Source organism: Sinohyriopsis cumingii, chromosome 6 (genome assembly GCF_028554795.1).
Source record: "Sinohyriopsis cumingii isolate HCF-2022 chromosome 6, ASM2855479v2, whole genome shotgun sequence".
Classification (NCBI taxonomy): Eukaryota; Metazoa; Mollusca; class Bivalvia; order Unionida; family Unionidae; genus Sinohyriopsis; species Sinohyriopsis cumingii.
The window spans coordinates 18,126,081-18,153,824 of record NC_142966.1 but is presented as its reverse complement, the minus strand read 5'-3'; the positions used below and the strand labels follow the sequence as shown (position 1 = coordinate 18,153,824).

The 27,744-nt window shown below is 37.8% G+C and overlaps 1 protein-coding gene across 1 annotated transcript; it reads left to right on the top strand.

Moving 5' to 3' along the window:
• Positions 1 to 1,677: 1,677 nt before the first annotated feature.
• LOC149796440 (uncharacterized) lies at positions 1,678 to 27,477 on the top strand. The gene is made up of 7 exons (XM_089961120.1): positions 1,678 to 1,759; positions 7,708 to 8,064; positions 15,646 to 16,047; positions 18,440 to 22,744; positions 23,016 to 23,106; positions 24,342 to 24,533; positions 25,362 to 27,477. The coding sequence occupies exons 1-7, from the start codon at positions 1,705 to 1,707 to the stop codon at positions 25,579 to 25,581; spliced, it is 5,622 nt and encodes a 1,873-aa protein (XP_089817246.1). The 5' UTR covers positions 1,678 to 1,704; the 3' UTR covers positions 25,582 to 27,477.
• Positions 27,478 to 27,744: the final 267 nt, after the last annotated feature.

Here is a 27,744-nt window from a genome sequence, read left to right as displayed (position 1 = left end):
AAACCCCGGGAAGAACCACCGACCCACCAGAAGCTACTGGCAAGCTTTCTCACATACCCACATTGGCCGAATCCTAGACTCGAACCCACGCAGACAGAGGTGAGATGGCAGTGATCCGTAACGGAGAGCGCTTTAGATCACTCGGCCACTCGGGGCCCATCACTATTGATCTACAATGACTTTCATTATCCACTGAAATAAGAAAAATAATACTAAAACACCTTACAAGATATTCAGTTTCTAAAACCTATTTCCAAAATGTTGTTTAAATTAAACTCGGGAGGGAAAAAAAATTCAAAAGAAACATCATAAGCCTGGTTTAAATATCATCGGTATCCTTAAAACCCCAATGTCGCCGTTACATGCAAAAAGTCGTATATATATGCCAAATCATCTGAATAACACAGAATCTTGAAAGATATTGGTCCTAAACATCGTTGGGTTACATTAAATCCAGATAAAATCGACGTTTCATCACTTTATCAGACATGTAATTTCTACCTCGAACCGAGAAATCAAGCTATATTTCACGTGCACTTATTAATCTGATATTGATTGGCGACATCCGTGGGTCGACCGGTTTCACTCGAAAACTAACACAAAAGCTGATGACGTCACCATTGTAAATATAACATAGTAAACGCTGTCGGATTGTCTTCAGCCCGCGGTTGCGCTTCAAAGTATGCGAGCGCCACAGCTGATTATTAATATTCATCCGAGTCTTATTTTTATCTAATGCACACGTTTTCTTCTCAGATCCGCAAAAATCAAGCGCGGTTTCATTCCTCTCGAATTAATTTGTGCGCCATGTGCAAATGTTGTTGTTAGGTTAGTCACTAACGGAATGTGTCGATTTATCACATCACACCCTTTTGGATGCAGGGTTGTTGTTGTTGTTGTTGTTGTTGTAGGGTTTAACGCCATTTCTCAGCACAAGATAGACTATACATGGCGGCCAGTATAACTGGTGGAGGAAGAACCCTGGAAAACCCAGGGAAGAACCACCGACCCACGAGAAGCTACTGGCAGGCTTTCCCACGTACCCACGCTAGCCGAGCCTTGGACTCGAACCCACGCAGACAGAGGTGAGATGGCAGTGATCCGGAACGGTGAACGCTTTAGACACTCGGCCACTCGGGGCCCCTGGATGCAGGGTAAAGTGAGCCTTAAATTTCAATGTACTTTTGCAGCTTACCTCTGTTGTATGTCTTTGGGTGGGGACCGAAACCCTTTGGAGCACTCCCGTAAAAGAACGAAATAACAAGTGACGTCGTTGACTCAGTTAAGGGATGGCACCTCTTAATTATAAAGTGAAATTTGAACGTCGTTTAAACCTAACATTTTGATTATAATTTCTAAAAATGGTTATGTCAAATAGCTTTTATAACAAATTATTTCCATCCTTACAAACTTTAGCTAGATTCGAAGAATGATGAAATTTATGATAAACGACGGCATCGGGGCTACAACATTAAGTAGATGATGATCAAAAGCACATATTGCTAATACTGGGTGAAAATTCAAGAAACTTTTCTCTATAACTGCATGACGGCTAGCTGTCGAGAATACACCTTTCCACCAATGCGTGGCATTAACATCGTATGCACGTGCAGCATGGAGTATGAATACATAAAAAGTCAATGCACGTGCGTGCCAATGTAAATAGCATAGATTGTAGAGCAGAAAGGGACGCAGACGAATGCCATGACGAAGTCTGTTTTATATGGTGTGGTACTTACATTTATTGCTACAGTTTTAGGTAAGTCATATCATTTTATGATTGTATTGCATTTGCGAGCAATTAGCAATAAATGATAGTTTGCAGAGGTAAAGTCCTCCAGTCTCTCGTACAACCCCGTTACCTAAATTCTATTCTGAAATTATTCGAAATGTTATATTTGAGCGGGGAAAATGTTCTGTGAGGTTCTAACAGTAATTACAAAGAGGAAAAGGAAGGTGGTCTGTTATTGAAAGGTGAGGGAGTGCAACTAGCGCCAGAAAGCTGGTTCCTATAAACACAAACAATATTGGACGAAACAAGATCACTATATGTCCATTATGTCAAAGTTGCCGTCATAGTTAAATGCTGAGCTGCACACTATTTAGCTATTTAGTTTTTAAATAGAAGAAAACCGTCTCAACTTGTGAAAATGCATTCCTTGTTGGTGACAATAAGTAATATAGCAAGATATATGCACGATAAGCAAGAATATCCTGAATATATGGAATCAAAGTACTAGAAGTACTAGATGTATCGGCTATCTAATATCGTTTATGATTTGGGTGATTTCTTGTTATCGACACAATGTAAGGTTTTCTTGAAAGCTTTTCCTGCGTGGATATGCTAAATTCAAGCTAGCTTCTTAAACTGTAACTCGTTCTATTTTGAGTGCGCACACGTGTGGTGGGTGTGAAAGGCATTTTGAGAGAAAAAATACAACGAATCAAGTTTTCAGTAGCGTCTAACTGGCCCTTCATGACATGTCGCCATTGAATCTAGACTAGAACATGATACCGACTTGACTATATGATCTTGTGATTAATTCCACTATATTTGCGTTAAGTTCCATATTAAAGTTGTGAATCTACCATTTTTGTTTTGTTTTGTTGTTTTATTGTAGGCACGTCACGGTGCCAACGCCACAGGGGTTCGTTATAACGGAAATCAACAGTATAGCTTAATGGATGTAGGGAGTGGGGGTCTAGACCAACAAATAGTTCTTCGCCTTTTCTGACATAACTGGTGGCGAAAACCAACGGTGCTTGGCACTATTTATGCCAGAGTTTTCAAACTTTGGCTCTCGCTGGCAATCGATAATTTTATTTCAACTTGCCTTTGTATGCCGATGATAAGCAAACTCACAAAGTATTCGCTTTTTTAGTATTAATCCCTGTCATAACAGAACACTGTATCCATCGGTTCTTGACCTGAACAATTTTCAATTGCTGACGCGTGTGCGGAAGTGTGCGTCTCGATAGGCCGCCAGAGCCAAAGGCTGAAAACTACAGCACAAATAGTGACAAGCGCCGTTGGTCTCCGCCACTAGTAAAGGCTGAATAATAGGCGGAAGACTACTTGTTTGACTGGAGGGAATTGTCTAGTCTGTAACAATAAAATTCAAGGATGGACATCGCTACCAGATATTTCCAACAATGCTGGTTTGTACTATTCTTGTGTTCTGATATAAAATATGCACCAGCTGTATTCAATAATGGATCATTTTTAAAAACCTCAACAGATCTCATAAAATTCATGACGTTGTGGAGAAAATTAAACAATTATTGGCCGATTTATTAAAAAGTGAAAGTACTGAGAAAGGAGTTGCCGCTAGCATTTGGATAGTCTAGATTTCACCCTTGATGGAAAGGTTCAAAATAACCTTTGTTCCACAGGCAACATTGTACATTGTAATACATCCGCATATATATATATATATATATATATATATATATATATATATATATATATATATATATATATATATATATATATATATATAACATCTGGATACTTATTTTTATTTGCGTTACCATGCTTATTTTAGGATGGCACAATAAGATTGTCCATTTCTTCGCTTTATATCGTTTACTTGTATTCATTGCAGAATTGTATAATAGAAGTCGTGCAATTGTGATACATAGATATGTATACTTAAATAACATTAAATACATATAAATGTATCAAAACGTAATGTGGATAAAGTGACAAACAAAAACAAATTGCTATTCAGTCTAAAGCAAAGAAACTTTTGTATTTTCTAGATGCCATTTGCAATAAAATTTTCATGTATACAGTCAATGTATGCACATTTTCCTGACAAAGTAAATTCTATTCGTTTTCTTTAAACGAACCTATTTTGATCATTCAATATGAAATAAACTATTATAAGTATATAATTTAAACGGTAATATAAATACATTTAATCATAATAGATTTCCTTTATCTGCTATACCTCACCGAAATTCCTTGATAAAATTTGCAGAGATTCTCTCTGTATTCACTTATAAACCGGTCAAAAATAATTATCATAAATAAAGAGGATCTGGAACGTTTCGGAATTTTTGCAAAGGGAGCATAAATTATTTTCCAATTTTATTTTTACTAATTATTTTCTGACAGAAAAGTTTAAAACTTTAGTTTGAAACCACACAAGTTTGGGACATGTGTCACGTTATGAGCCAAGAACAGTAACAACCCATTCATTTTCATTTATAATAGAAAATATATTTGTGTTTTGGAAAAGGGAAAATCAAATTTGTTTCCATTTTTGCTGAAGAACAGACATTTTCTTATCCAGGATAACTTGACGGAATCAGAAAAATGTTATCAACATTATTAAGGTCATCCTCATAACCTTTAATAATTATTTTTCTTTTTAATTGTGTGTAGCCACACATAGAAAACAATAAAACAAACAAATCCCAACGAGAATCTCGTTCTTGGAGTACGTTCTGATGGGATTTGATAATCTCTGCAAAAGATCTGCAACTTTTAATAGTACCAAACATTTAATAACTGCATTCTTGCCGATAGGGGTTTGTGATCTTTACCACTGTTGCAGTAAAGTTTTAATTGAACTTATTTTGTTATCAGTTTCATTTATGCATATTGTTTAGCTGTGTCGATAATGTATGCTTATGTAAATAGAGACGAATCCCAGTCTAGTTGGTATTCCTAATTTGTAATACTATCGGTTCTACTTCCAATTCAGGTTGCTTTAATGTATACTAAGGCCCAGATAGATGGGATATTGATAGGATCAAATGCCGAAATTTGGATCTTGACAGCGCGATGAATATTGTGTAGTACCATGTGCAGACTTTGATCTATATGGTTTATCACTCTGGATTTTTTCTTTTCTTGTGGGAGAATATGTCTGTATGGGGAGATATGACATTTAATGTAACCCCTGCTAATGTCAAGACAAAATGAACATCGTCAGTTTACTATAACGCCTGATTTAACTTTTTTAAATGTTTCAGAAAAAAATTTACCTCTTCCACACTATAACAAATCTGATGCTTTATGAATGAAAGGACATGCAACAATATCAAAAGCTTTTTAAAATTCAGTAAAAGGAAGCCGAGCTATGTCTTTTTTTGTTTGTTCAAAACATAAGATTATATAGGGCAGGTGTGTGCACATTGTACCAGGGTGCCGACCGGATACGCGATTTTTAAAGTCGGACCCTATTATGCAAATTAGCTGATAAAATCAGGTCGTGAGCCGTAGGTTACAGTTGCCTGATATTAGGGTATGGATAATTTCACCTACACATTTTCCCAGAGTAAAATTTTGAGTTATTTATTACTTTATAATGATAAAATAGCAGATATGTACAGAAATTATTTCAAGTGACTATCGGGTCTACAGACTAGAATGTTGTGCCTTCTGTTTGATTTTTTTCATAAATATGTTTTGATGATGATGTGGCCGCGGGCATGTATTGTGAGGCTCCTAATGGAAGCGTGAGTCTCTGTAACTCAATGGTTAACGTGTCTGACTCGCAGTTGAAAGAACAGGGTCGAATTGTCCAATCGGACCATCTCGGATCGGCTAACGTCACGTGTCCGTGGGCAATGCACTTATGTCCAATTTTCTCTGTATTAGATTAACTATTTTTTTTTTTTTGGCAGTGCCGTAGAATAGTAAACCAAACAAACTTTTGTCTTGATTCTTGGTTTAGCAAAGGTAAATATGATAATATAAGCAAAAAGCAATTCCAAGTCGGCAAGAATATAATAGAATAGTGGTCGTGAAGCATAGGCTGCCAAATTATAGACGCGAATCTCCCAAAATACAATCACCGCAAATCTTAGAGGAAAATATCAGAAAGTAGGTTATGTTAAAAAGGATACTTTATATTAAAATTACAGCACTATTTCCATACTGACCTGACAGTTGTAACGTTTTCTGCCTTTACATTACTCAGTCCCTCAGCTCGCAAGTCCATCCGTAAGCTGATAGATCCGTCTTGTAGGTTTCTTTATCCTACACACACTGAGGTGAATGACACGTAATTGATAATCCTCCTTCCACCCCCACCCACCCTCAAACAGTAATGAAATAAACAAGGTTAAATCATGAAATTGTATGCACAATGTTCTATGTTTATGGTATGTATGTAAATAGTTATAAGGGGTAGAAATGTGACGTATGTAAAGGATATTTGCACGTCAACATGATTGATGATCCCGGGTGTCTGAGAGAAGAGGGTGGTCCAAGACAAGCTTTTTGTTAAATCCACCCAGCACCAACAAGAAAAAACCGGTTTTGATTGTAGCAGATTTGTCATTTGTAGATGTTTTAGATTCTACGTCATCAGTTTGCTTTCATTCGTTGATAGTTTGCATAATTCTGTGGATAAATGAAAATCGCGAAGCAAATTAACCCGAGAAGTTGTTTAAATTATATATAAACTTATAGTACAGTATCTGGCTCTTCTATTATCTTTTTTGAAGCTATTAGGATACCCAGGTGGTCCAGTTGTCCAAGGCGTTTGCCTTGAACAGTTTACTAACACATCTAGCCTCTGGTCACGCGAGCTCCCGTATGGGCTTGACCAACTTAGGTATATAAGAAAGCTTGCCATTAGTTTCCTGTCTGTTGTGGTTATTCTTGGGGTCTTCCCGGGTGCTTCCTCCACCAAATATACTGGCTGCCATGTATCGCCTATCAGGCGATGAAAAATGATGTAGCGCCCGAAAGAAACTAGAATCGTTGCTATGTCTCTAGCGGTTTTCAGGTCTGGCCGGCCCCGATTTCTTAAAAACAAAACCATTTGTTGCTACTGGCCGACTCGTAAAACAACTGTCACAAGTAAGGAGTATCGAGTCTACTTATGGATATAAGATTGTGAGTGTTTGAAAGTGTTTTTCTAAATTCTTTTTTTTCTCTCATGGTGTATCATTATTAGTGTGTTCGTAACATGTTTGTCCCTCCTGTAACTATAAAACGGTTACAACGTACGTCCGTCCGTCCGCTAATCGTCAGGCGTCAACTTCTATTTGAAGTTTTCTTTAAAGGGCAATATTTCCTGGCTTCATCAGTGAACCATAATTAACCTCGTGCACAACTTTATCTGGTGGCAGGAAAATATAACGCTAAAGATTAAGCAGTAACCCAAGGTCAAGGTCAAGGTTAAGGTAAATTTCTTGAAGGTGAGTGTAAATGTTTAATGTCGTTTGATCTTATATATTCTGTTTTCATGGAAACGAAAACTGTCTTCAAACGCTGCGTAGGTCTTCAGAATATATGGAATATATCTAGGAACCTACGTGTTCGAGACGAAAAATGTCAAAGTCATGTTCACGGTGATCAAATTCAGTAGTGTTTGGAATCGACTCTAATTACGCACTCACATGAATAGACTGTCGTTCGCTTTTACAAAGAATTTCACCAGTGTACAAAAACATTAATTTGGATCATAGATCAAAAGCTCAAAGGTCAAAGTCATTAGACAAAACATTTTTTTTACCTACTTTTTATTTTGAGGGTGGTGGTGAATGAATTGAGTTTGCACGAAATTTTACAAGACCTGAGAGAACAAGAACGCAGTGTGACAATCTAGTTGAAAGGTAAAGTTCATAGTTCGAACCGGTAACTAATATTATTTTCATTCAATCTGTCATAACTGTGATGTGTACAATAAACTTGATTTGATTGCAAACAAAGAATCTTGACTGTTCAATGTTTCTCTTCTGTAGGATTGTACCACAACAGTGAGAGCTGGATTCAAGAAACCGCCTGTTACGGATCTGACCACAGATGTTCCAAGTTCAAACTTTCTTGTCCAGCAGAAAACCGAATTATTCTAGGCCAAATGCAGTATGCTTTCAAATTCCTGGACGAATGCGTGTTTGGTGTTAGCAACTGTGATCAGAACCCGATGATGTGCTGCAAGTACAGTGAAGGGGACAAGCTACTTTCTTATTGGGAAAATGACACATATGTGGCACGCCGCATGTGCTCTGCGAAGCAATCTTGTAGTCTGCACGTTCCGTGGATAGGAACTGGATTAGTTATTTCCAGTTACGTCAGGCTAAGCTATCGGTGCGCACCAGGTAATGTTTTGCTTCTCTCAACCCAAACTATTATTTAGATGGCGTTACTGTCACCTCAATAGCGACTCTGTTTGCACGACTCTTGCTTTTATGCAAAAATCTCTGAAACTATGCTTCACCTTCTTGTGGCTTTTTTCTTATAGTACGATATTTTCATTCAATAGTGAAGTTTTACAATCACAGATTTGTTACATGTGGTATATAATGTACATCGACAATGACTGATGGTCAATTTTGTTGGCAGCAGTTGTTAATAAACATCTAAGGAGCAGACTAATATGCATGGCATTGGCCTAGTGGTTAGAGCATCCGCCTCAGATACGAGAGGTCGCAGGTTTCGAATCCCTACCGAGTTATACCAGAGACTTATAAAAATAGTACTAACAGCTGCCTCGCTAGACGTTCAGCACCACGAGGTTAGTGTTAGGACTGGTTGGCCTAGTATCAGGATAAAGTGACTTGGTGGGACATCATGCGGCATGACTGCGACATGATGCCCCAGTGCTAGACATTACTATAAATTGCCACACTTCAGACATCGGAGCGATATGACTGAACAATTGTTAAGCTAAGTTAAAAATGTCCAGATCACACACACACACGTTATTACACAGATAGGGTTCCACGTTACATTCAACGGTGCAAGGTTCACCTTATGAGATCGTTAGATAAGGGGTTGTGCATGACCTTTGTGACCTTTAACTTTTGTAGTAAGAAATTATTGAGAATAAAACGGACAAGACTTCGTTCTTGCCAGTCGAATTCAAGACATGTCCGGCTATATATGGAGTAGTATCGAGTGATGTGAAACAATCATAGTCCTGCTTTGCACATCAACATGTTTTAAGCCTGCACCTTGCATGTAACCCAATTTAATCATCAGTATATGTGAGAGGGGAAATGTCCTTTTGTCCTTACAGATACAGAATAAGTAACATATCCGTTACTCCACCACGGATGAGCTGGATTTCTTAATATCTAACATTCTAATCATTATCATATTCAGACATTTAGTATAACATTATAGCTATGGTCTTCATATGTTAGTAATTGGAAATGTGTGTATGCCGAATGGATTTTCTGTCTTTACAACGTAAGGGAGAGCTACTATATAACAACCAACCAACCCTAACCTTGGCGTCGGCATCCGCACGGATAACAGCCTTTTGACGTACAAGGGCGCGTGCGTTAACGAAATTAAGAGGGTTATTTTAGTGAACATAGCTCTTTTGTTGTTCATAGTCTATCAATCTCTAGACCGGAAGTTCCTTTTATTATAAATTACTGCTAGAGAGGTAGAAAGCCTAAATAGATTCTTTATCCCTAGACCACTTACATGAATAGTTACGTCAAGATTATCTGGACTTTCTCGCTGTTCTATTAGCTTCTTGGTCTGATGACGATACTTCAGAATTTTCAATCCACTCAGCGTTGGCCAGGTACCACGTGACCTATCAAGTTACCCGACGAATCTATCCGTAACTAGTTCGTCCCATTATTTATCCTAGGATGCTTATCAAAATAGATCTTAGTATTTGTTAACAAATACAAAATGAAAACGTTTAATCTTGAGATTAAATGAATCAACAAATCATCAATCAATTGGAACCTTTAAACTCGATTCAATATTTTACAATGAAGCGACACGAGACATGTATTTACATTCTACATTGTACAATAATACTTTCTCAGCTCGCTAAACTTTGAAGTCTGTAAGAAATGTCAGAAACCTCAGTCATTTATACAACTCGTCTTCACTAATCGCCGTGTTTTCCCGAAACTGTTCGAATTGTCAACTCGTCTTAGCCATCGCCATTACGTTGGCTTCCTTTTGGTAAGACTCGTCACGGTCCTAACGAGTAACTATGTAAAGACGCACCATTGCGCAGACTGCATGCTCTGTCTGAAAATATTAATTTATTTATGCCTAACGTAATTCTGTCTGAACAAATCCACCTTTGGCGTGTTCCTATAGTGAACTACCATCGCTAAGTGCGTAAAAGTCGTTCGTCGCAAACAGTCATCCTGTAGTTTTGTACAGGGAGTGATCTCCATTGCAGTTCATGACATTACTGTTTCTAGCTCCATACGTGACAGCTTTTACGTTTCTAGTCGTGCAGGCTGCGTGGGTTTTCGGAACATTCTTTGTTCTCAGATTCTACTTCAGGACTCACGGTAGTAATTCAACTCCAATGGTAAACATTTGGAAACACTTTCATATTCAAAATTCAATAACTTAAAATTTATGGGTGCTGATAATGACACCTATAATTCTTCATGCACTCTAACCTTGGTGCAAGCTTATGTGTGGAGAACACCATATGACCCGCGGCACTTTGTTTACATACATGTGCATGAAACACGTGTTATTGATTCTGCACCAAATGAATCAGGTGCTACTTTCAGTATTGAGTACTCCTGAGTCAAGCCTGTAAAAATGCTAAAATTGCATCAGTAGAAATTTGTCAATATTTTTGTTACATTACATATAGGATAAGCTCTCAAAAGATATTTTTCCTAAAATTTTAATTTTCATTATTAACCAATTATGGACCACCAAACCTGTAAATACTCTATTTCTTCACCCATTTCTAGACTGGTTCACAGTTCTTCCGCATAATTAGTACCGTGTGTCCTTCACGGCTGAGATTTACTGGTTCATCGTCTCCAACAATTTCGATTTGATTCCTGTTTTTGAATTACTAGCTCAGTTCGTTACTGATTTAACTGTTGGGAATTTTTTTTTATGGTATCAACAGAAGTGTGCTTCCACTTGCAGTGGCGGTTTAAGTGTACCAGCTTGTTTGTCACATATGCGCATTTCGTGAATTCACATTACGTGTCCCCTTCTTCCTGCATGCCTTTCTATGTGCTCTCTCTCGAGTCTGTTATCGCAATGAACTGCCGATTCTTGCTGCTCTTGAGTTGCCCTACTGAACATGCAAGAAGCAAAGGCTACTTCAGATACAAATGACAGTGCCTTGTACTAATCCTGAATACGTCGTTGCAAAGTAAACGGACTGGTGGTTTTCTCCAGTCCTTAATATATCCGCAACTTCACACTTTGGCACAACTGTTTTGCTGTGGTAGGTGTTGCCACCCTTACCAAACGTTATATCCTGAAAGTTCAGCACAGTACCTTTTGCAGCCACAATATAGTGCTTAACTTTGGAAAATGGAGACTGATTTAGCATGGGAAATTGAAAATAACTTCAGACATCAGTGTGGCGGTCGCGCTAGTGTAATTCAAAAGCTTTGTATAGCAACCTGGGATGCTGGCTGCTACAGACGTCTCTGCCAATGTAGCTACAGTCTGAACTCCAACCGAAAGCCCCGTTTGTTCTCATTTCTTTCAGGAATAAAAGTCTCTAGCGCTAGCCCTGGCACCTGCAGTTTCAACGCTGCACCGGTTGTAGCATGTTTTTGTTGCCATCTTTGTTTAAGGTATGTTGAATTCTGAACACTTTTCTTCACGTGTCGTCTACGTCCACATTTGAATTAATTGACACGACTCGGGGATGTAGAGTCGGACTTCTTATAAAATCCACTCTAATGTTACCATTAGCTACCTTGTCGTGTTGGAAGACTTTTTCAATAATCATATTACATCACAGCTCTCCGATCTTGTTTTGGCTGAACTAGTGCATGCTCCATAGCCACATATTCTTAGTTGTTTTGTTTTTGCAGAGATTCCAACTGAATGTTAGCTACGAGCACCTGTAGGATATTCTGCACGATGCAGGCTTCAAATTGTATGGCTTCATATATGGCATGTAAACGTTTTGGCCGCGCTTATTGAAGGTTAAGTTCCATATACGAACATACTAGTGCTTCAGTAAAATTTTCTTGGCCAGGACTTCAGTGACATTGCTTGGTGCTGTCGGATAGGAAAAGCGAAACAGTCTCTTGATGCTTTGTTCAAGTTCTGGAAGCGTTTCGCATGTTCTGTATTCTCTCTTTCAGCTGCACTCGATACAATTCCATTTGGTTGGGAGGCGAAAATCGTTCATCAAGCACCCTTGAAATTTTTTTTTTCCACCAGTAGCATCTTTCGGGTTATATATTCGTTGAGATTGTTCGCGAAGGGGACGACGAAAAGCATGACTCTCTGGCGCAAGATCCACCCATTCAGGCACATGTCTCGAATGCGACTTGTAATCTAGACAAGTATTGGTTCATCAAATGCTGCTCATTTTGATATGCCATGTTTTGATCTGACTAGTCTGTTTTGGTTTATAAACAGTGCAGAACATTCAGCTTGTTGTGCTACTTGTTGTAGCTGAAACTGGCTCAAATTCTGCGTGCGTCCGTTGGGCTGAAATGTTATGCTTATGCACACCTTACAGGTCGAAACACTGGGAAAATGTCATTCTGTTCTTGCAGCAGAACCTTTTACTTACGGTTTTACTATCTTTAACAATATTGCAATGATGTGATACATTTACCAGGCTAAGACGTTATGGGACCCCAGGCGCATACGGCCCTGCCAGTGTACATCAACGCATAGTGCTTTACCTGACGCATGTGACTTTTGGCGCGTCTGCATCACGGCCCACAATGCTTTGTTTTGTACCAGCCCCAGAGTCCCGAAAGCATCATTCTAACATTCGTCAGTCAGCGCAAATCTGCAACGATATTTCTCTCCAGTACTCTGTATCCTGAATCAGACGGTCTTGCAAGCAACTCTTGATCTAGTATTCTATACACCTTGCTCAGTACTAATTATATAAGCACCTTGATCCAATCCGACCGTTGCCACCAGTTATTCTCTTGTAACGGAGTGTGCATTTGCAGCTTAACACAGAGCCATTCACCCTTGGTGTTAGTACGTTAATTTGTAGCTGTACCCGACACATTTGATGTCCTGGCGAATGCCTATACCTACCTTTTTTATTATTTTAAATTCTTATTTGCATCTTTTTTAGAATCGTAGAAAACCGTATTCACGCACTTTTCACATGGGCCACGTACTAGAACTAATAGATCATACTGACTTTTTTTAATATAACTTTATGCTTCTTGCTCCAAAGATGATACACATCCGAATCGCGAATCCGCTCACCCCTTTATATACGCCTGGTACAGCTTGGCCTATCGCGAATCCGCTCACCCCTTCATATACGCCTGGTACAGCTTGGCCTATCGCGAATCCGCTCACCCCTTCATATACGCCTGGTACAGCTTGGCCTATCGCGAATTCGCTCACCCCTTCATATACGCCTGGTACAGCTTGGCCTATCGCGCGATACCCGACGAGTATAAAACTCTAAGCAATATATTCATCTCTTAGCAAACTTAATAGGTTATCAAATAGCCTGTTCTTATCTGGGCCTACCATTCTACCCATGTGCCTGTCCGTCTACTGTGTTGATGTCACATTGATCACTTTTACACCTGTAATGTGTACCCTTGAGCTTTGTTCGTTTCCCTATCTATGTAGATAAATAATAAATATAAGAGATGGTAAGTCATCCTTTTTCTTTCTTTCTTTATTTATATCTTTATATTTATCTGATCTGTCTATCATTTTATATATAGCAGTTCCGTTGGAATGTGAACAGTACAAATAAACTGACATATCAAACATGTATTACATCATACCAATCTAGGTACGTTATCATTTGGGACAAAGGTCCCATTTTTCCTCGAAACAAGATCAAAGTCATATGGGATTGCAACGAAATATACCACAGTTGACATAGATGAAAGCACTCTTGCAATTTACGGGAATGAATATTGAATGAGTGATCAACTATATAAAAAAATTAAAGCATTTTTACTGCTACCACTCATGTACTGTGCTAACACATGACGTGGATAGTAAGATCACTAAGCAAATAAATAACATTAACATACAGATATCTGCATTCTATCTTGTTCCTTAAGCGAAACTTCTTCCACAAGTTACTACCCTGTAGTGATATCACTATAACGAGAGTAGCAATTTAAAGTGTTCATTCATTGCATCCCTAACAGCCTATTGTTGAATTTAAACAGTAACCCAAGATGATTAAAAAATGCACAAATTACAAAACATCTACATTGACAAAATAAGAAATGTAGAAAATAAAACCGACCTTATTATAATCCATGCCTCCAAATATCCAACAAAATCCTACCACCAGCACACGTCCGAAAGACTCCGTTGGGCTGACTGATGTTCATAACTAGCATACTGCTGATACTATATTGTCTATACTAACAAGTTTTTAAACCGACCAATAGGAAGGTTAATTATTGCATGTCCTATAATTAGAACGAAGCAGCATGAACAGTAATCAGGGTAGCCTAGTGAAGCAAAACAACTGAAACCCGTAATCCTGGCTTAAAATTGCCTTACTGGCTAAATGTTGCTAAACAATCAATAATTGCAACAACTGACTTTATTTCAACTAGCAATGACTAATTATATAAATTGTTAAACAATAGTTCGTTCTACAAAGAAAACTTTTTAATTCTACCTAATTAAAATATGACTATTGTATAAAATGCTAACTTATATGATCGTGCTGTCACTCTATTTTGATAATGTGATAAATCTAGGGTTTGTGACCTTTGTATTTACGTATCCATTTCTACAGAGTTGAGATTTTTTTATTAATTGTTTGATAAGTGGGAAGTCTGTGTCGGGGAAACATTCATCAACTCGAATAATTAGCCAGTTGCTAGAAGCAAACGTGACTGAGTGCAGTGTTAATGAGATTTTATGATGGCATGGTTTAGTTTCTTTGCGAGTTTAGGTCAAAGCTGCATAAATGGGCCTTTGTTTCTATTAAAATATAATTGTGTTGATTGAATCTGTATCGTCCTGTGAAGTACTTATGAAAAGAATTGATAAATTTGTACAATGGAATAATTGAGAAGGGATTGTTCCATGATCTGGAGACGTCTTTTGTTGCTATAATGGTAATTATCGTGTAGAGTTACACGCGAAATGAGGCTTCCAATCATGATTTGACTGACCTTGGGATGCAGTAGGAAAATAGTTCCCCGTATTTGGTGTTTGAGTTGCATTTATACTTTCGCGGCCTGCAGTACTGACACCACGGCACCGAAACGTAATAAGGGGAAACCATGCAGTCGTGAGGTTGGCATGCAAATGTAAAGTTGTGGTATCTGTGGTTCTGCAATGATTAGAGGAAATTTATTTACAGTCTTGGGCTCGTTGGAAATAAGGGGAAAACAAGTACTTCTAGTAGAATTCACGTCAGTGTTGGATTCGTTCGACAAAGAGACACCCTTGGCTTATTATAATATAATAGAAAAAAATTATTTTAGTGTCTTATGTCTGTAATGCCCCGTGTATGTATGTATGTGGTTTAATGGGATGTCGGAATTGTTTTAGCTATATGGTGCCGACTGAAAGTAACAGCTTAAAATTGCAGAAATATCAAATGTAAAAATAAAAAGTTTAAACAAAGCTTTAGTTGGAAAAAGGGTCTATATATCGAAGTCAATATCACGTTCATCAAAATTTATTTTTTGGATGATAATGTTTACAAGGCTACTATAGTGTGCGAAAAGCTTCAGAGGTAGGCCATGTAATCGTTGATTACACTCTGCATTTTCTCGTTCTTGCAGAGAAAAGTATCGTTGACATGTGCTCCAGTGTAATCACTCGTGCTAAAGACTTGTACTTGGTGTTCGATGGCAGTGCTCAAACCGCTCCAGATGAGATCATAAGAAAGAATAATTGTCGGTGCAAAATCTCTACTACTGACTGTGTATCCAGTTTACGCATTTCTTACACAGACATTCGTGTGCTTCGTGTCAACAAGGATGTGACGGGTAAAAGGTGTTCATCTGCATCACTTGTGACGTCATCTCTCAAAACTATAGTGGATTGTGATCCTGGAAATTTACCTATGCGAGAACCTACTGACGCTGACGTATTGAATTCTTACCAAGAGACGCTGATACTGCGGAATCTGTGGAAATACGGAGAAAATGATGTCCCAGAGTTTCTGCTTTTATCTGTGACGGGTATAAATATATACAAATATAAGCCTATTGCATAGAAGATATTGCGGGATGTTCAGGATTTTTGGTGGCATTGCAAAATTTGTGGATTTCTCATCATTTGCGAAATTCCTTGTAATTTAAGTTAATCTAGCGTTTTCTGTCAAAGAGAACGTAAATGTTATATTATAATTATTAAAGCTATGTTAAAAATCCAAATCGCATCACACCCTCCTGTACAGTATACAAGAGAATGTTTCACACGGGAGTTGCTTTGTCAAGGACACACAGTACTAACGTCTCACTGGACAGTTTATCTGGTGAATTTTCATCCAACAATGACCAATTACAGAAAAATGAGAATAATTTCACATTGAAGATGCAAATAAAAACAAACTAATGATTTTTGTAGAAAGCATACATGTGAGATTTTGATTGCAGTAATCAAGTTAATTCCTGATTCAACTGGTGGGTTTTATACTGAACCAACACTGCCACCAACCCCTAAATTTTACATTCATTTTTGACAAGAAAAAGCTATTTTGAATATTTTCCTGTGACAAGGCAGCTAAAAGAATCAGTATGTGCCTTATACATGAATAAAGTTCACTGGTACTATAACAAATTAGCATACTTTTCATCACCCCTCAACCATCTAGATTTTTAGATATTTACCTCTGTAGCAGACACACGTAAATACGTAAGCCACATCGGCTGCTCATTTGCAGCCCAAGTTACGCATTTGATCTCCAATTCTCATCTAACTGTGACAGGCAGTCACTAACAAGCTAACCCATTTCCAAGCCTAACTCAAAGTAAATCTAAACCACATTATAGATTTAGCTTGTTTGTGAATTTATAAATGCTAGGCTTGTGATAATTAGGTTCATGCCTTCTACCTTAAAATTTAAAGGGGTGTCAAAATACGAAACTATCCAGTGAGACCTAATGGTGTGTAAAAATGGGAATCAGCCTGGGAATGGTTTAACCTAGAGTACATATGGGTTTGGCTGACCAGGATTGGTTAATAATGTAAGTTATGTTGTAGGAAAAAGAATAATTTGAGAGCTTATCCTAGTTGTAAGTGAAAAAAAATAGAGACATTGTTTTATTGGTGAAATTTCAGTCCTTTAACAGTCTTGAGTTTGGAACACTCATTACTAAAATTAGCACCTGACTCTTTGGTGCGGAATTGAAAGCACGTTTCAAACAAATACAGGTCCAGAAAATGCCGTGGCTCGTATCCTTTCCTCTACAGAGAAGCTGACATCCAGGTTTCATCTATACTAATATAGATTTGATCATGAGCACTCAAAATTTTTTAGTTAATTTTTAATATCATGGTGTTTGCATAGGTTTACTATGGGAACTAAATTAGTACCGCGAATCCTCAACTGACTGCTCTTGTAAAATACTTTCATAACAGGGACGTAACTCTTATTTAACCATGGTTATTTCGTGTTGGGATGGAGTGAATTGCTGGACTTAATATTCTCCGATTATTTGCATGAACATAAAAGTCAGTTTCTTCATTTGTACGTTTATGTTATAGTTTTGGTTGCTTTGTTTTAATTATAATAAAATTATAATTAAAACAATGCAACTAAATCTACAACATTATACTCCGTAGGGGCTTTTACGTAAACCAACTTGCAATTATATAAATGTGTTCAATACTGACCAAATTTACACATCTCCTCTTGTACAAATAGAGACGTTATGGTTTTCAAGCGAAAGTTAAATCTAGATGGAACTAATTTGTTACATATTTTTTTATTAGATTTGCTAATATTTTCACAATTAAAATAGCTAAATGCATTCCATTAAAAAAACGTACTTTAAAATTTAATATAAGCATCACACCTGCTTGAGTAAGTGTAATAATAAAGGACCAATAAAAACTATTCGTTTTTAGCATCTAAAGGCATTAACAAACGAAATATTTTATATTTTGCAAGTCAACTCTATTAACTTGTTTGTAAAAGGGGTAAAACGCTAAAATGTTTAATTGTCGGGCCCATTTGTGACATGTTACTTTGTGAAATACCAGTTAAAAAGACGATATCTTATCATTGATGTTTTACTGTACAATGAAAATTGTCCACGCAGCCATTTCCTTATAAAGGCTATCAGTGTATAAAGCAAAACTCGTCGACTTCACTTCCATGCTTAATCTCTCCGTAAGCAACTCATATCCACAAAAGACAAAACTCTATAATCTGCTCAATGTAGTTGTTGACGATTGCAAATTTCTCATTTCTTCCTCCGTCCCCTTCATTTGCCAGATGGTTTATGTTTGGCTAGTGGTACATTTTTCTTTTGCGTTGCACATCGGCAAAACGTTATTGCATGGCTGTAAATAACATTCAAGTCGACTTTGCGGTTATATATAATCCCACGTATCTTTCTTTTCCAGCTGAAAAGTACGAGTCAGAAGTAAATGTAGTATGCAATATGCCAGAAAGTATCGAGCAAAGATTTGATGCATGCAGGCCCAACAAAATACATGAAGCGAGTAAGAGATTCCAGGAATCGGAAAACCCGAGCCAAAATGGAGACGGAAATGGTTCTTTGAACAACAAACAAGAGAACAGGAAAAGTGCAATGGCTGACAAGATTGGAAGGTTCAAAGCGACTCAGAGAAGGCGCGCTGATATTATGGGTCAATCAGATTCACACGGGGGAACAACGAGTGTGTTGGTTGCTGAGGTCCGATCTGGAAAGCATTCCCATCTTAAGACGCCAAAAATACCGAACGAGTCGCCTAGCGGACAAGCGTATGAAGAGGATGAAGTTCTTGAACACCAACGGGGACGGGATGAAATGACAAATAAAAGCGATAGGAAAGGAATGCACGATCCAACAATGTACAGTACTTCTGAAAGGCTGTATTCAACACATTTTGCTATGCCTCTAAGGACATTTATATTTGAGCCTGCCAAGCAAAAAAGGGAGACTGGTGAACACTCTGGTAGACATGTGGGTACAAAGTACGTAGATTTTGAGAAAGATGAAAGTTCAAAGACAAGAGAAAACGAAAAAGACGTGATATTAAAATATACATCTCTCTCCACGTTCCATACACCCGACTCTGGGCAACACGAAAGCAAATTTCCCAATATCCAGGTAACCACTCCTAAACCTTTAAGTCCAAAAACTTTAAGACAAGTTGTAAAAAAGATAAAAATTAAATCTTCATGGCCAGCCTTCACTTTCTCATCTAGACCATTTTCTACATACATCATTCCCAATTTTAAAAATCCAGCAACTGCACTTGAATTTAACAAAGAAAAATATGTCGGTCGAGTAACAGATTTTGGAAGAAAAAAGGACTACAGTGCTTCTAATCCTGAATCTGATGACCACAACGGAGGAATGTTCTTTATTTCAAACAGGACCAATAGGGAACAGTCGTTCTACGAGCATACGACAAATAGTTCAAAGGCATTTATTTCGACAGTTATGCATAAATCAGAATTATCCGGAATACCAGATTTGAAAGTCAACAATCTGAAACATAATGTGAAAACTGCAAATATGACGCTTGAAAGGAAATCGAATGTTGGTGGAATATCAATGGTTGCTACACCTGTAAAGAAGGAAAAGACGAGCTTAGAGAATGCGTCAGAATTAATTGCAGAAAATTCATATGGAAAAGAGTTTAGTGTCGATATGACTGAAGGTATCGCAGCCACAGATAATAACAAAAGTGTCCAAGACGAAACTTTATCTGGTTTTTCCAGCTTGTTTGCATCTATCAGTTCTGTACGTGTGGAAGTGAAGCCAGATGTAATTGAAATTCGGAAGAATAATGATGGATTACAAGAATTAGTCACGAGGGAACTAGGCGTTGACGATTGTTCTACCAAAAAGATGCTTTCATTCAGCCAAAGTACAGAGTTGTCATCTACGGAAAGTTCTGTTAGTGTTGTCAGACATTCAAAAGACAAAATTATTTTTAACAGAGATGGTAACGTCTCATCGAAAATAAATGCTTATACAACCAACGAAGTAGCTATGGAGAATAGTCGAACATCTGAGAGCAAAATCCCATGCTCTCGGATGACAACGATAACTTTTAGACAAGACATTACGGAAGCTGATCTCAGTAGAGACGAAATAAGAAAGGAGAAAAGCTTGTTTACAGGTGATTTTTCACGAAACTCCATTTTATCTCGGTTATCGAGTTCAAGTTTTCAAAGTTCATGGACTTCTCCTATTTACAGGTCCAAAATAGATTTTCGCGATTCTAAAGAAACTGTGACGATGCCAAATTGGATAACTAAAGAGATGAGACAATCAAAGATTAGAGCATGGGGAAAACGCACTGCAATTTCATATAATCAAACTGGTTTCCTTGATGAGGTCAAACAGAGAGAAATGTCAAAGTTGATTGAGATGACCGATCCAATTGTTTCAAACAAGAAACTGTATCATGACCATCCGCTGCAACGAAAAACGAAAACCGAAGAGGTAATCACAACTTCAGAAACGTCGCTTACTACACTTCCAGGAGACAAGTCAGATTATACAGGAAATGTTTATACGCGATCATCCGAGGCACAAATAACAAGAGGAAGAACCGTTGATGATGGTGTAATGAGGGCCAGTGTTGCACGCAGTTCAGCACTTTTTTCTTCAATGACAGAGCCATTTGATTTAAACGATAATGTTGCAGGGAACATTTCTCGTCCCAGCATGACGAAAACATCATCGGACACGAGTGCCGTTGGAAAACCTGATGGGAAAGATGCATTGGCCGACAACTCTACTTGGGAAATGACATCGGTCGGAAACACGAAATACATAGTCAAGGAATCAAACGCAGAGAATACTATGAGAGACATATCTTCGAGTTTCTTTGCATCTGATTCAATGTCTACCACCAGCAGTGCTGGGGAATGCATATTTGGAATGGCACGGAGACCCACGCATTCTAGTTCATGTAGATCTTCGTATCCAAATCATACAATACAAATAAATGACTCCAATAAGTTTGCCACCTATGTAGAGAAGAATTCAGACAGAAAAAGTCTACCAAATGAAAGGGTGTCGGAGGACGCGTCTGATTACTTGAAACAAGTACCAACGGCATTTACAGCTCGACAACAGACAAAAATGGAGAACAAAATTGGATTGATAAGAATGTCTTCTACCACTTATAGAAGGCTTTTCGTCGTAGATAACTCGACCGTTCCTGAAAAGAAATCGGAGAGACCTAAATATGACGTGTCAGATACTTTGCATCCAATACGCGAACCTGCATCCAGCGTAAAAATTGCCACGGAAATCTCAGCAAATGAAAATCCTCGAAATTCTTTATCAGACAACGAGAAGTCGTTTCGTGATGTTAATCAACAAGATACGAATTCACTTTCGACCAGAGGTGCATCAGAAGATCAAAGTCCAAAGGAATATCAGGGACATACACCACATCACCAAAGCTTCAGTGATGAAGATCCACGTGCAGAAGTTAGACCTATTATTAACCCAAGTTCATTAAGTAAGGAAGGGTTTCTTACAAACCTCAATTGTACGAAAGCACAATCCGCACCTGTTACTCAGAAGGTACCTCTGAGACAGGAAAAAATCTCGACCCCTCTGATAGAAGCGTCATCGCTGCGTATTTCCCCTAGAAAGGTACCTCAGAAATCTGACACGGTTGAGTGGATGTGGACATCACTTTCATTCATTAGAGGATCCGCTTCAAACAGAGGATCGGCTAATTTATCACCTTTGATTTTTTCAAAAAACGACAATACTGAATCACGATCCCAACACGAAAGAAAGAATAGTCTCCAAGCTATAGGTGCTTCGTCAATCAAACCGAATAAAATCACTATAAAGGAAAGAGAAGTAGGGAATAATTCAAGTGTAAAAGTAACCGCAGACATCGAGCCTCACGTAAAATTGGTTCAGTACCCCTTTCATACCGAATTAAAAACATTAGAGACAGGAACACGATTTCCAAACACCTTTGCTTCAACAATCAAAACAGGGGTGCCAAAGATGCAGACATCTGACGTAGGTTCGTGGTCCTTAGACATGCAAGCTGTTGCATCTTCCCATGAAAATAAATCTCGAATTGATACTGAGCAAAGGGAACACGCTCCGCAAAAAAGCACGAAAAAAGCAAACATTGGTTCTAATTCAAAGAATCACTTGTCCACCATACAGTCCGTGGCAAAAGAATTGAATACCCGGAGACCAAACATCGTGGATTATACAATTAGGAATACAACTGCGGCTGTGGAGAATAAACACACCAAAATCAATGAAAATTCTACTGAAGAAATTGTTAAAACAAAGGCAAAAGACGATATATTTCAAGACCAAAGTGATATACCGTCAAACGTCTCCTCATTAGACGTATCCCTTTCAAACGATGATACAGAGAATAAAAGTGTTGGGATGACGCCTTTTCCTGGATTGGAGAAAATCTCAGCAAGCACAGAAAGAAAGCAGCCTGTAACAAAGATTATGCGTACTACAAGTATGGACGTGAATAACAATGAACCGAGCAGGATGAAAGAAAGTGAAGATGCGGAAACTCCAGATATATCAAACGAAAATGAAGCAAAAATAATAGCAACAGAAGCTGAGAATGCCAAGCTAATAGGAAAGACGGAAACGTCAAAAATAAAGATGGAAGAAGATGAGGAACTTAACATTGAGAAAACAGGCATTAACGTTAATACCAAACGCAACACGACCAATACGCGTAAGAACTTTTTCATACATTTCAAACCTATCAATCGTAAAATCTTACAACGATGGTATGAACACGTACAGAAATGTTATTGTTAGGTTATACTTTTCTTAACTAAAATTATATTGAATGCGATTTTTAATTGTGCTATTCAGCCACCTTTGCATCAATTTTCAAAACATTTTATAGTCCACAATGTGTCACATTACGTGTCCAGCAGTGCGATGTGTGTTTAAATGATATTGCTTTTATTATTATTATTATTATTATTATTATTCGACAGAAGAGGGGAACCGCCGGATAGTGACTTCGGTGATCTGTGGTGCCTTGATACTACTTGTGCTCGTCGGATTCATCGTGTTGATCTATGTCAGGTAATGGTGCTGCGCCCGCTGTGTGCGTGTGATTCATCTATCTAACCTATTCCACACTACTGATTACATTCAGCAACAGGTCAATGACGGCGTAATGTTTCGTTTGATGATGCTGTGTGTTAGTCACTGTAATAGTGATAACAACAGTGACCGGGGGGGGGGGGGGGGGGGCAAAATTAAAGATATTACGGTACCCCAGTTTATTGTTCCAGGTGGTCACATAGATGTGCATACGTCTCTCGCACCGCCAGTTGTTTGTACAAAATTTTAGTTCCTGCTTGTATCACTAAATGGCTACGAGCAATAATTTACAAATGGACAGGATTATGAATATGTGGGATGATGAAATGATTTTATGCTAGGGGCAGTTGCTTTGAGTGTAAGGGAATCTATAGCGAGTGAGGCGACCATCAATACGTATATTCATCAATTATAAGGCACCTCTTTGGTAGTGCAAGTTATTTGGCTAATATACACATTCGACGTGTATTCTTTCTCTCGCTCTCTGTCTTTCTGCAGACAGATCTCGATTATTTGTAGCCCGTTTTGGATAAGCATCAAACAAGAAAGCAACAGTTCTAAGAATTTCCATGAAGAAAAAAGTAAAACAATATACCTCAGTTGTATCATTAAAAGAAGAAAAAAATGCAATCCCTCTGATGAATCAATTATCCTGCAGCCTTAAATTGTATTCCTACAGCGAGAAGGTTCACAAATTTAGAGATAACCTGCTCAAATTTTATGTTACATTCTTTGTAACCTAATCAGTATAACATAGTTTTCGTTTAGCACTAATTGCAAACTCGGGTGTTTGTTCAGTTGAGAAGTAATCTTTTGCTAGGGTACTCATAATTTGCTGTTTTCTTTCAAGTGTATACAGAATTTGTACTCACCAATCGCTTTTGAAAAATACTAATTATACAGTACATTTTTTTTTCTACATTTGCAAAACATTCCATCTTTCCAAAGTGTCAAGATACGCATGAAACCTTACCAAAGAATAGTTGAGAGATTTCTGCTGATTTAGTATCACAGGATATTGGACTATTTCTAATTAACTGATAAACCCCCTCGTCTGAACGAATCATATTTCCTTTCCCAAGAAGTTAATGGGTCACACTGCACTGTTTCATGTTGGATAGTGGACGGTTCGTGTTTGCAAATACCTAAAAAGGTTATTACTCACTATTAGATTGAAAAAGAGCTGTAGACGTTTGCATTTTTATATCCTACAGGCTGCACAAGGTAAAGCTTGATAGACGTCAGTGGAATTCGCCGTCCATATCAACTATTGAGAAGTCAGATAGCCAATACAATTGCTATGGCCACTCCAGAACGGCTACATGGTCAACCGTCAACAATTCGCCGGCGTGCTATATTGCTAGATTATCGCTGCCAAATAGACACATCGTTAGGCCAAACAGAAAGTGAGTGTAATGGTTAAATAAGCCGGATATTGACAGACCTTTATTTAAAAATGTAACGGGTATAAGTGTGGTATACACAAATGCTGTCAAAAGATGGCTTGAACTTCCGATGTCAATCGATTAATTTTAAGACGCTCTGATTACAATGCATTGAAACATTTTTCAAATAACGGCTTAATTATATGGCTACACCTACTGAAAATTACAAAAATTAAAATTAAACCGAAGTGATGTTTATGAAATAGTAATGTATGGTCTGATAACATAAGCCGAACTATGAAATAACAAGTTTTATACCATTTTGCCTATTCTGGATTTTTGAAAATGTCGATGGGAAATGGCAAAGAATTTTCTTTAACGCCCCTGTCAAACACACGATTTTAAATTATCCTTCGCCTTTATACAATTTGTAAATCTATAGGAATGTGTGAGAGAAACACTGCAAGGGAAAATACGTAATTTAACAATATTTTGTATACATTCCCACCAACTTACCTCTAAAAATGACTCCAATTTTTAATGCCGAAATCAACATTCATCAGAAATCCCCCAGTTCTTTGAGACAACTTTACCTATTTCTATTTTATCCAGCATACCTTGATGGAAGTCTATTTGGCGGCCAATTGGCGTCTGTGTGCGTGTCCGTCCGCCCACACCATAAATAAGCCATAATAGTATAGTGTTCCTTTTTAACTAGACTAAATAAAAGCGAGGGATCTGGATAAAGAGTCGTTTAATCACGAAAGATACGTCTGTATCTTCGAATAATGCAATTTGTAAAAAATAATACCAAGCTTGTCATTTTTAAAATTGGTCTTTATGTTGCAGCTTGAAAGCGATGAACCATCCACCAATTTTGGTACAAGGCAAATGGCCGGATATGGTTACCACCCCGTTTGACAGACCGGAAGTAGCAGACAAACTTGCGTACAAATCAAGGGCAGCGATCTCACTACCCAATGAAACAACTCGCCAGTCATCCTCTGGCCCATCGGCTTCTTATCCATCACCTCCTCGTGCTGGAATTTGCAGAGTAGTGCAGCAATAGATTTCTACTTTGATTTGGGGGTGGGGGCACAACCAAAGACGAGACAGTGTCGATTACTAACAAATTCAGCGCGGACTGTTACCGTACACAAAGTAAACTTTAATCATGTAGAGAAACACTGGAGATGGTGTCTTACGTATTCAGAAACAGTTGTCGCACCAAAAGTCAAATTATGTGCATGTTCTGATAAGAAACGTAAGGTGACAGTTCTTGCATAAAGCAGATTTTTAAAGCTTAAGTGCATTTTAGTAGCAAAGTCTGTGCATGTTCTGACAAGAAACATAAGTTTGAGTCTCTGCTGTGGAGGACCCATCAAGATTAAGTGCCATGCTCCATAATTATGATATAAAATTGCTTGTAATGTAGACAATGAAGACGAAAGTTTATCCATGTAAAGACCGAAGTTAGTTCTGCCATGTAAAAACAGAAATTATTCAGCCATGTAAAGACATGAGTTTAGTCACATAAAGATAATCTTGAACAGTCACATAATGGTGTTACCATTCGGCTTTTTCCCAGTCTTTCTCTGAGACACGGCGTCATGCGCACAATCCGTGAGCCAACAAGTACGACGTCTGCCAACGAAAACGATAAAAAAAATTTTAATATCCTAATACAGCGCGAGTTTTTCTCTGTATCGCGACCTTTTAGCCAACTTTTGAGTCTATACAGCCATATTAAAACCTAGCTTTTGCCGAGGCTTGTGTAGCTGACAGAAGAGTAATATGGAAATAGAATTCTGCCATAATAAAATTGTGCCGTACTAAAACGATAGATGTATAGAAGTGTAAGTAGAATGTAAGTCATATTTTTGCACTTTAAATTAAGGCCATCTATTGAAAACGTCAGCCATTGTTTTTGCTTGGAGACTCGCTACTTTTTCTCTCAAGAACTGTGCACATGACGCTGTACTGGCATGGGACAGTAATAGCCACATAAAACAAAACTATTCCGAAAAGGAGTAAGCTCGATCTACGCCAAGTCATCAGCTCTAGTGAAAGTACGTTTATAGTATGCTAAACATGAAAAGCCACCTCGGTTAAGGTTAATAATGCATTCATTCTGAACTTCCTGCATTGCAAATTATTAATTTATTGATCTAGATTTGCTACATCACGCATGCGCAGGCAATAACCGGCAACAAAACCACCGCGAAGAACAGAACATTTGTGCTCAATTGTTGAAAAAAAGACTAATTCTGTCCATCAACTTTATTGAAAAATGTCTGCTTCTGTGTGTGTGTGTGTGTGTGTCCATCCATCAATCCATCCATCCATCCTGGAGGAAATGAAAGTCCCAGTCCCCCAGCTGTCCTTTCCCCTATGATTAAACGATCGTTCCATACTTTGGACCAAGTGTAAAGCCTTGTATTCAAATTGTTCACCCTTTGCTTTCAGATTTACTTAAATTTTCATGCAAACCCAACCCAAAGCCCCGAAAACATAAATTAAAAAATTAAACTCAAACTGCAGTTATCAAATTTAGTCACGCTATATGGATATATCCATAGTCCGATTGTCTGTTCATTTGTGAAGACTCCAAAATTTTGACATTAGCTAGTCTTATGGATATGAGCTTGTACACACCCATGGACATTGTTTCCGCATTCTTTGTTAATACTGTCACGATAACAATTCATTTGTTAGAAAATTTTATTTTTTAGTACAGTTATAATATTGTTTATATATAGATGTTTTTCTTACTGTTATTGTTTGCACTGAATTGTGTGACCTGGTTGTAGAATAGTATTTTCACTATTGGTTTCGTCAAATTGTTTCAAGTTGTTGATGAGAACATTGTATAGTTGTTATTGTTGATTACATGTAAGTACTATATTTTTGTGTAAAAATGTTTTAATCATGATACTAATTAAAAGGAAGTCTGAGAATTCCCCGAGTCCACCGTCTCATATTATGAATGAACACCGATGTATCGTTTAGAAAAATACAAAGTCCTCTTTCTGGCATTTTGGCAAAGTTTTATTTTGTCTATTTGTCTGCAGAACGTGACATCAGTTTAGTTTCGAATTGTTAACATAAACTGCACTATATGATCCACCTACTGTGATTTCGAGTCCAACTTATTAAATAGACATTTAAGAAATAAAGAGAAAGTACGTTCCAAGATGATAATACTCATACCCGATGTTTGTACAAGACGGCC